A 9,759-nucleotide genomic window follows, 5' to 3' on the forward strand; every position below is an offset into this window, starting at 1 on the left:
CTCAGTCCTTCCCGGTGTTAGGGGCTTGAGGATTGTTGCACGTTTAATTACTTTTCATAAACAGACTCTACCAAATGAGTCTGCTGTAGGTTGCGTTCAGTCCTTCCAGAGAATGTCTAACAAATTTAATCCACCTTAACAACAGCAGGATTTAAATATGTTTGCGGCGTAACATGATGACCAAAGTTATTGGTTATTATAACTGGTTCTTTGAGATTAAAGAGACCAATCATTAAATGAGCCGTGCCATGAGAAAACCAACATAGTGGGTTTGCGACCAGCATGGATCCAGACCAGCCTGCGCATCCGCGCAGTCTGGTCAGGATCCATGCTATTCGCTAACGGTTTCTCCAATTCCAATAGGCTTTAAAAGCAAACAGCATGGATCCTGACCAGACTGCGCGGATGCGCAGGCTGGTCTGGATCCTTGCTGGTCGCAAACCCACTATGTTGGTTTTCTCATGGCACGGCTCAAATGTTATTTAATAACAGAGTTCTGCTAATTCTAGTGCAAGGGGACGTGGGGATTACTGCACATATCAATGGACTAAAAAAAAAACAACAGAATCTGCTGCAGTAACTGTTTTGTTTGTTTGTTTGCCATACCTTTCTTGCAAATTTGATTTCCAGTTTTATACGTTTTTTCTTTCTCTTTTTGTTTGGGTTAACGTCACATCGACACAATTATAGGTCACATGGCGACTTTCCAGCTTTCCGCGGCGCAAGAAGACCCAAGATGCCCCTCTGGGCATTATTTCATCACGGGCAGGCACCTGGCTAGATTCACCAACCTTAAGTAAACCAGCTGGTTAGCTTCCTCACATAACGAATTCTACGCCCCAAGTGAGGCTCGAACCAACATCGGCGAGGAGGATGTAACTTGAAGTCAGCGACCTTAACAACTCGGCCAAGGTAGCCCCTAGTTTTAGACATGGACTTATTCAACATCCTTAACATCTGTTCACGTTCACAGTTTTTTATAGAGCAAAGTTAGATACTACCATAAACAATATCATTTAGAGAAGGGCTAAATCAGATCGGTATTTTCATTCCCTCACAGAAATCCCTTTTTTCAAATACACTACAATACATCTCAGTTTAAAAAAAACATCAGTATGTAGTCAGCTTCTTACATGATATGATAGCTGCTTTTATTGCACTTAATTGCAACCAATTTATTAGTCCAATTTTCATCCAGTTTATTAGTAAACGAGTGCACAAATAATTTCAGCTTGTCTTGTTTCTTGCTCTTGTATGGCTGTCTAGAAGCAGTTTGCGCAATTATCACCTACTGATCTTAGCAAGATAAAAACAGTTAAATTTAGAACTTTGCCTGTTCCAGCTGTTGTGATGAGAAAAATTTGGTACTGTAATGAACGTTTATCAAATCGGGTATTTTTTAAATAAAGTTGCATACCATCACATCCAACTACCCTGCTAGCAAGTTGACAGGATGCAAAGGTTAGAGAGGGGAATCGTTTTAAGGTAACTTTCCTTAGCAATAAGTTAGTAATAAACATTTTGTCTAAAGACATTGTCTCTCCTTTACCGGTAAAAATCATTTTCGTAATAAAAACTGAGTTACGATATTTTCTGATCACTCATTTTTGTGCGACTAACAAAACATAAAATTTAACATGTACTATATTTGAATAAACATTGCTTTTAATCCCTGCTTTATTGAAAATTAATGATTTACTCTGTCCAAGCGTTTAAGATTTTGTTTTATAGTACATGTAATATTCAATGACCTGACACAAAAATGAACCATGTACTATTTTGAAACTTTATTGGCCTTGTTACACTGGGCTGATTAGTATAATTATGTTTTGCGGTCATTTTGATTGTTAATCCGAAGTAATCTTTTCATTTGTGAAAATAATTCGATGCAAACATACAGTTTTCGTTTACACGAATATGGTTATATTTTGGACAGTCAACGACCGTAGCTGCATATATAACTAAAATGAGTGAAGGTATGTGTTCTTGTTATTAATATGATGATGAAACGTGAAATAAAAACTTTTGAGTAAAACATTTAGTTTAGCAGGTTTCATTTTAAGTTATGACTTCTGACTTCTTTCTTCACTGTTTTTTCCAGTTACTATGTGAAAATCATAAATAATAAAAAAGATATATCTAGCCGAGATAGATATTTTTATCAACGAGGCCAAGTGGTGTGCCCAAAGAAATAACAATAGTTGAATGTAAGATAGTCAATCAAATTTTGGACAAGTAAACTTTACCAATTTAGCATTCGTACAGATGCTAATTTTACTGAGCACTTGATAATGCTAGACAGCAAGTGTTTTTTTGAAATTTGATAATCTATCCAATTGTTTGCCATTCCTAGCATATTTAACATAAGATACACAGACAATACCCGAGGAATTAAAGGAATCTGAGAACATTGTCATTACGCTTTCTTAATAACATTTATTTACATTGTATATTCTATAACAATTCGATCAAAATCGAAATTTTAAAAAGACTGTTACTAGTTTTTAATTAGAAATAAATAAACGCAGGATAAATTGAAAAGGAACAATTGACAGGTCTAAAGAGTGGCTTGTTGTTGAGATTATTGATGTATCCTACAAGTCATAAACTAAATGTGAAACAGAAAAAGCAACCGAAATTGAAATAAATGCGTATATCACAAACCCTGAATGGAGGCATTTGAGAAATATGATATACATTTACGAAACCATTGCTCTGTAATGACCATTCTCGTTCAAAATAAAATGCATCTTTTCTGAACTTTCCCGTCGGATTTATTTCAGTTTTAGCTAATGGAAAAATAATCTTATTGGAAAAAGAACAATCAAAAATTATTTTACTTGTAAAACAGTACTGTTTATAACTTGATATTACAATATAATGAAAAATCCAATTGGATATTTGATCCAACAGAAACATCTTCTGATTCGATTCTCTCAGAAGCAAGATGGACAAAAAATCCAATGGGATTATAAAACAGTTCGCAGATGACGGTTATATTATGATCTTCTGCTCCTATTTACAATAAACAATATCAAAAAGTCCATCTGGCACTAGAAAAGGGAAAAATATCCAAGGGGATAGTCAATATTTCCTATTGGAAGACATACCTTTCAGTATTGTTTAAAGTAAATTTTGTACAAATCAGACAAAATTGAGTCCAAACTTGAACTGACTGGAAATTGGAGGGAGATAAAATTGTCAAAATACCATGTTTGCGGAGACACCTCGCCACCTTAATATTTTGGTAGTAAAACCATTTATTATAATCATATAATTTTGACGTCTTTTTATCTTAAGGTTTAGCAGTATATCATAAAACAACAGATTTTTTTTAGTAAATGAACAGCATTTTGACAAACAACTTATCTGTCCAATACATGTTTTACTGTTCTGTTCCACAGAGTTGGATACTTAAAATATTCTTAATGAGTTATCCCCCTTTAAATAAGACTGCCATTTGTAACGAAATAAATGTAAACAATTGTCAAAAACGATGTTTTACCTAGTTATGTAAAGTTTAAACACTCGCACGATGTTGCAAATGCATCAAAACGAAGACATGTAACAGCTTTTAGAAAATGGTGAGTTTTTAAAGCCGCTGAACTGTCCAGAAGTGTGGCCCCTTCATGCAGTCCCTTTCCGGATTTCAATACATATATCAGTAAATTGACAATGGTTTTGTAGAATAATATAAATGTTTTATAAGCTGTTAAATTTTCATGTAAAACAATGCTTTCTTTCTATGATTTGGTGACGTTCGAACTTTTTTCTCCGAAACATGGACCTATACCTTAAAATCCAAGCGGTATGATTCATAGTTTTCTTCTTCCTTTTACTTTTCACAGGTCCTAAAGAAAAGAGTGGCAGGTCAGTAACTTACACTATACCTTTTACCTTGTTTTGTAACACACTAAAAGGCATCGTTATATTTATGTTGTAAAACTTTGCTTTACTTTTTGTGTACAATATAGGAAGCACAGTGTATATGCTGAAAGCAAGCGACCATACCCGATATCGTAGCAAGTATGTTGTGTGTTTTAACTCGAAAGCATATAAAAGCTCGCAAAAGTTATGGATTGTTTCTGTTATTTTATAAAAAAAGACTGCATACTATGAATTCAAATCAATACCAGTCCTTAATGATTTGAAATGGAATTTAGCAAGTACCTTAGTGCCGAAGTGCGAAATACACTCTTATATATATATATTAATATAACTTAAAAGTAACAATTTATTTACAATTACCATAATTACCAGCCGGCAGTCACGAAGAAGGAGCTTCGTACTCAAGACTCCGGATGTTCTTCGGCACAAGCCTTTTCAGTCACAGCAGAGAAGCCGCACAAAGCATGGAAGTGCGCCAAGCCGAAAAGGCAGTTCCCGTGTTACGTCATCTAACTCAAAAACTAATAAATGGTACGGATCCGGATATCCAGCACTGAGAATTGCGGACAAGAAAATACGAGAAGTTCGTGTGCGACAAGAACAGCAACAGGCGAAAGAGCAAAGCAGTCCTTTTAGGAGGAGTAGGAGCTACAGCAGAGGTGAATTGATACAAATGTTGTTTATTTGTTTTTGGTTTCAGTTTGGTTTACAACGTTGTTTTATTTCAGTTTATATTTGTATGGTATTTAAGTAACAAAGCTGAATAAGTTCGGGATTCAGTGAGCATTACTAACACTACACATTTTGACCAATTTTGACAAAATAAGTTCAGTGCGACAAATGTAATGACGTCATAATAGTACCATTACGCTTTAGCAAATATATCTAAATTAATGAAAATTCGAAGGAGCTTTTTTTATTTCTTACAATTTTGTGAGACCATATAAGCCTAGGTTGTTATGTCATACTAATATCCAGGTCAGTTCAATAACTAGGTCAGTATGCCAATTGTTATGAAATATCTAAACTATTATTTTTGCAGAATTTATGAAATTTCAAATGAGACCGAAGCACAATGACTTTATTCTGCGAAACTTAGGCCGCTTCCTTAAACAATCACTAGCTCATAGTATGTTAAATTACGTTCTATCATTATATTAAAGGGGAACCTTATACCTTATGTATTTTCCTCATTTTTGATTAACAAATTCTTGTAATGGCTACTTTTTTGTTGTTTTGTTAGGTTTAAAATCACATAGACAAAACTTAGGGCATATGGTGAGTTTTCCAGCTTTTGGTGGTGGAGGAAGACCTAAGATGCCCCTTCAAAGAGCGGGCATCTTGTTTGAAACATCTTCTTTCCGTAAGCCAGCTGGATAGCTCCCTAACATGAAATACCCAAAGCCAGCTGCCGAACCCAAAGCAGTAAGGGAAAGTGATTTAAAGTCACCTTAACCACTCGGATATACAGGTCCCCGTTATATATTCTATCAGAGTTAGAAATACTTGTTCAATCTGTTGAAATTCAAAGTCAGAATGTCGAAGGTTACAATCCTGCAAATACACAGTATATTCTGTAATCTTTGAAACAAAATAATGAAGCATTACTGCTTTAACCTGCAAAATAACTGAAGTTGAAGTAAGCAGAGGACTTTTTTACGGTCGGGTTGTTTAACTTCAGTGAAAACTAATTATTTTTAAAATGTTCATTTCATGTACATGTGAACACCCTTGTAATGACTGAAAATTAGCATTTGAAAATTGTGTCACCAGGTGAAAGTATTGACCATCTTAAACACAGGAATTGATGAAATGTCAACTTGAAATGTCTTAGATACCTTTACATGTAGAGGTTAAAAGCTGACTTCAATTTTCCATAAACATCAAGTACATTTAAACTGTTACTGCAGGACCACAGTTGTCTGGAAGCCTATATAGATTTTGAAAAAAGTATTTGGTGTAGCGATAACTCTATTTTGACAATGAGTTTTGTTTGTAACGTTTTCTTGTTTATTCTTGCTCAAAACTGATCCGATGGAAGAAATGTGGCTAGAATATAGTGCGTGTATGTATTCCAGAGAATCAGCAGGGTAAGCAATATTTGAGAAAACGGCATTCTCAAAGCGAAAGTAAGAAGGAACATTTTTATGGCAGCGAAAACTAAACAAAATATGTATATGAAGATATTTTTCCTTTGCTACATTTGCCGAGCACTATATCTTAACTTGGCAATTTCAGGAAGAAGTGTATATTTCAACAAGGATGATCCTACTATCCCATACTATAGATCAAAGTCGGTGGACGGTTCCCGAGTTAGCAGCGCTCCATTTGACCCGGTAGTCAATGAAAAAGATGTAATCAGACTAACATATACGGGTAGTGTTTCTAGAGAAAATTCGATGTCACATACATCAATTGGTTCGCGTCGGGGCTCTTTCAGTAGCAGGCGAGGATCTGGGATCGTTCAAAAGAAAGTGGACTCTGTTGTTCCTCACATGAGAGGAAGTTACACATTTGATGATTTACAGACCCGGATCTATCAACAGATTTACAAGATTTACGGGGAACCTGACACAGACTTGAAAAATAAACAGTTCTTTCTGACACTGGCTCAAATGCAGTCCGAACATTTCCGAATGAAACACATGAAACTAACCAAAAGCGATAGACAGTTTCTCGAAAATATGTTTCAAGAGGTAAAAAATCTTAAAAAGGAAACTGGTAAAATCCTCAGAAATTCTGAACATCGGTATTCAACCCAGTTTGAACATCCTAGTCCGGTCAATGAAAAAGTCCGGAGACTTCCTAGAGGAAGGCAGAGTGAGAGTTTCCTCACAAAACTTCCAAGAACTAGAGAAAAGCTGAGGCTGAAGCCGATCCGGCATCGAGTTCCGCACAAAAGAGGGACATACTACGGACAATACAAGAATTATGAACAGTATGAAAAATACAGCCGCCAAGACTTTAACAGACATTCGGATCATTTTCAGAGAGCAAAAGGTCAGTTTCAAAAATCCAATTTCAAATGTATATGTAGAAAGTAGTTTTTCTTTGTATTATTTTAGTAATCAACCAGGTAGCAAAAATGTAATTTGCTTAGAAGAAGACATTCTAACTTACTGCAAGTGGGATATAAAATAAGCAGCAAATTGAAATTTAATTATTGTCTTTCAGAGGGAGATAATCCGTCAGACATGCTAAAGTTTCTCCAACAAGCCGAGCGTTTATTGACTGCATACAACCAAGGTTTGTCTATATTCTCTACAATATGGGATAGAGGAATGAACAATATGTATAAAGTACTACTCGTAAATTAAAAAAGGAAAAGACAACTGTGTCCTAATTACTATTCAGTTCCTTGAAGTCTTCAATTTAATTCATTTGATTATACAGTTATCCTGTACTTTAATAGAATTCCGTTTACAGGTAGGCCGAGGCATGAAAGTTGTTGCATATTTCATTACCTCTCATGAATAGAATCAATCTAACCGAGCCTGCTGATATTTTCTTGGTTTCGTTTTGCACTCTATGGTTCAAAAGGATCTTCTTACAGATTTTATCTACTTTCACAGCAGCAATCTTTAAGTACCATTTGGCGGCTTTACTTGGACTAAATGTTGCTTTATCTTCTGGTCCTTTGGGATCATAGATTTCATTCCATTTTACTATATTGGAATTCCTCTGAAGCAGATGCCCGGAGACGTGAGGATTTTTGCACAATTCATTAACTTTCATGAGCAGACTCAATCAAACCGAGTCTCCAATTATTTTACGTGGTTGCGTCCTATGCTTTCAAAAGATATTCTTACAGATTTTATTACATTTATTTTGTAAACTTATTTTGTAAACTACAGCCTATCCCAAAGCCATGAATTACAAGCTCAGTGTTAAACTATTGATATATATTTCGTATTAGAGAGTTTGCATACCTATGAGAAAGGTTTTGGTAAGGAAATTGTCGAAATTATTTTCAAGTGTGAATAAATAGTTCATTTGAATAAAGAGGAAGTAGATGGATTTAAACGTTCGGGAAAACAAGTTGGACTGAGACCTTGATATGGGATAAAATATAACAGAGAAAATGCTACATAAGGGTATTAATTCGTACACTTACCATTACAATTTTGAATCTTAACAAAGTAAATCACATACTCATTGAAAAAAAATGGATTTACAAACGTTTAAAGTTTAAATTTATCTAGTCAAAACACATGTTTTTCCAAACAACTAAGCTAAACCGACTGATACACCCTTGTACATAAATCATTGATTTTTTTAGCAAGAATATTTAAATTTTATCACCTGTACAAAATATCATAATTTGTTTTGGAAAGGAAAAAATTCAATCTGTGTTCTTTCGTTTACGCTTGCTGTATTACTTTTTAGAACCTTATAGTTTCTATCATCAGTTTCATTTGGGGGATTTCCATGCTAGTAAATTTAAAGGTAGTTTGCATAGGTTGAAAGATAAATCAACAGTGTATGGAATGAAAGGATGCTTATTTATTATCCAGTTGAGATTATTCAAATTTCTAAAAAATCCATATTAAGGACGCTGATCATTTATTTTTACTATTAACTTATTACCTATATTTATGCAATGAATGATGTAAGCGTGGGTGTAAAATATTATTTAATACAATCTTTTTCAGGACTACTTGATAACTCATTGAAAGGATTTGAAACTGAACCCAACAGAATTCAAGAGCCCTCGCAACCAAGCAAGCCGGCTAAGCTGAAACCAATTCAGCATCAATACCATCGTCAGTCACCATCTGAACATAAACAAATTAAGCATGAACGGACATCCCCACAGAAACAATCATCGAGCAACACGAATGCAGAACACCAGCCGCACGCGCCTGTTTACAAGAGACCCGAATCCTTTTATGATGCACGGAAACATTTGTACTTTCATAATCGAGCAAATCTTGTTGACCACCAACTAAATGAAGCAAAGAACAATGGGTCAGGTGGTCCTAGATACAGTCTGAGTACCTTTGCAAAATAAAATCTTTCACCAAAATATACATAGCAGACAAAATGAGTGTCCATTTATATGTACACAGGAGACAATTGTAGAGCATTTGAACAATAAAATCAGTGATTTCAATGCAAATTAGCTGTGTATATATTGAATATATTTAAAACTGATACCTATTTGACCATTCTTACATTTGATAACCACTGTCAAATATAGTCAGTTCGACTTGTATTGCCATTGCAGACACAGACAGAGTGCCTCAGCAGACAATTTAATCAGTGCTTAAAACACAGAGAGAGCTAGAGAACAGTGTAATCAATGTGTACATTCAGACAGTGCGATTGCCCATACAAAATAAACTTTAGTCTGTTTTGCCACTATTTTAATAGCAGCGAGTGACCCTTTGGAAAATAAAGTTAGTTAGACTTTTCTGTACACTGCGGTTAGTTTCAGTTGGCATGTTGATTAAAAACATTTTGCCACAATATGTATCAGTATCAGTTTGAGTACCATAGAAATAAAGTCAGTTTGACAACTGGGTACATAATTGACAGTCAGCGCAAGCGTGTTGAAAAGTCAGTTTAACAGCCGTATACAATGCAGGCAGTTTGAGTGACCTTGAAGAAAACACAGTTTTAAGATTGTACATAGCAGACAGTTTGATGTCCTTCAAGAATACAGTCATTCTGCCAATTCTATACAATGCAGACAATTTTGAGTGTCACAAAGCAGAAAGTTTTGAGTGTCCTTGAAGAATACAGTCAGTCTGGCGATTGCATACACAGCAGACTGCTTGAGTGTCCTTGAAGAATTAAGTCAGTCTGGCGATTATATACATAACAGTTTGATGTCCTTCAAGAATACAGTCATTCTGCCAATTGTATAGA

The 9,759-nt window shown here is 35.0% G+C and overlaps 1 protein-coding gene across 1 annotated transcript; it reads left to right on the plus strand.

Moving 5' to 3' along the window:
* The first annotated feature begins 1,966 nt into the window (after positions 1-1,966).
* LOC128559343 (uncharacterized) lies at positions 1,967-8,899 on the plus strand. Its single transcript, XM_053550662.1, has 6 exons — positions 1,967-1,976; positions 3,849-3,870; positions 4,261-4,547; positions 6,127-6,888; positions 7,063-7,134; positions 8,541-8,899. Exons 1-6 carry the CDS (start codon positions 1,967-1,969, stop codon positions 8,897-8,899), a joined length of 1,512 nt encoding a protein of 503 aa, XP_053406637.1.
* The last annotated feature ends 860 nt before the right edge of the window (positions 8,900-9,759 follow it).

The sequence above is a fragment of the Mercenaria mercenaria genome, chromosome 9 (assembly GCF_021730395.1).
Source record: "Mercenaria mercenaria strain notata chromosome 9, MADL_Memer_1, whole genome shotgun sequence".
NCBI lineage: Eukaryota > Metazoa > Mollusca > Bivalvia > Venerida > Veneridae > Mercenaria > Mercenaria mercenaria.

Excerpts from the sequence above, each read along its gene's own strand:
- LOC128559343 (XM_053550662.1), top strand. Across the intron at positions 4,548-6,126 it reads GAGTAGGAGCTACAGCAGAG|GAAGAAGTGTATATTTCAAC; the intron begins GTGAATTGATAC and ends TGGCAATTTCAG. Across the intron at positions 6,889-7,062 it reads TCATTTTCAGAGAGCAAAAG|AGGGAGATAATCCGTCAGAC; the intron begins GTCAGTTTCAAA and ends ATTGTCTTTCAG.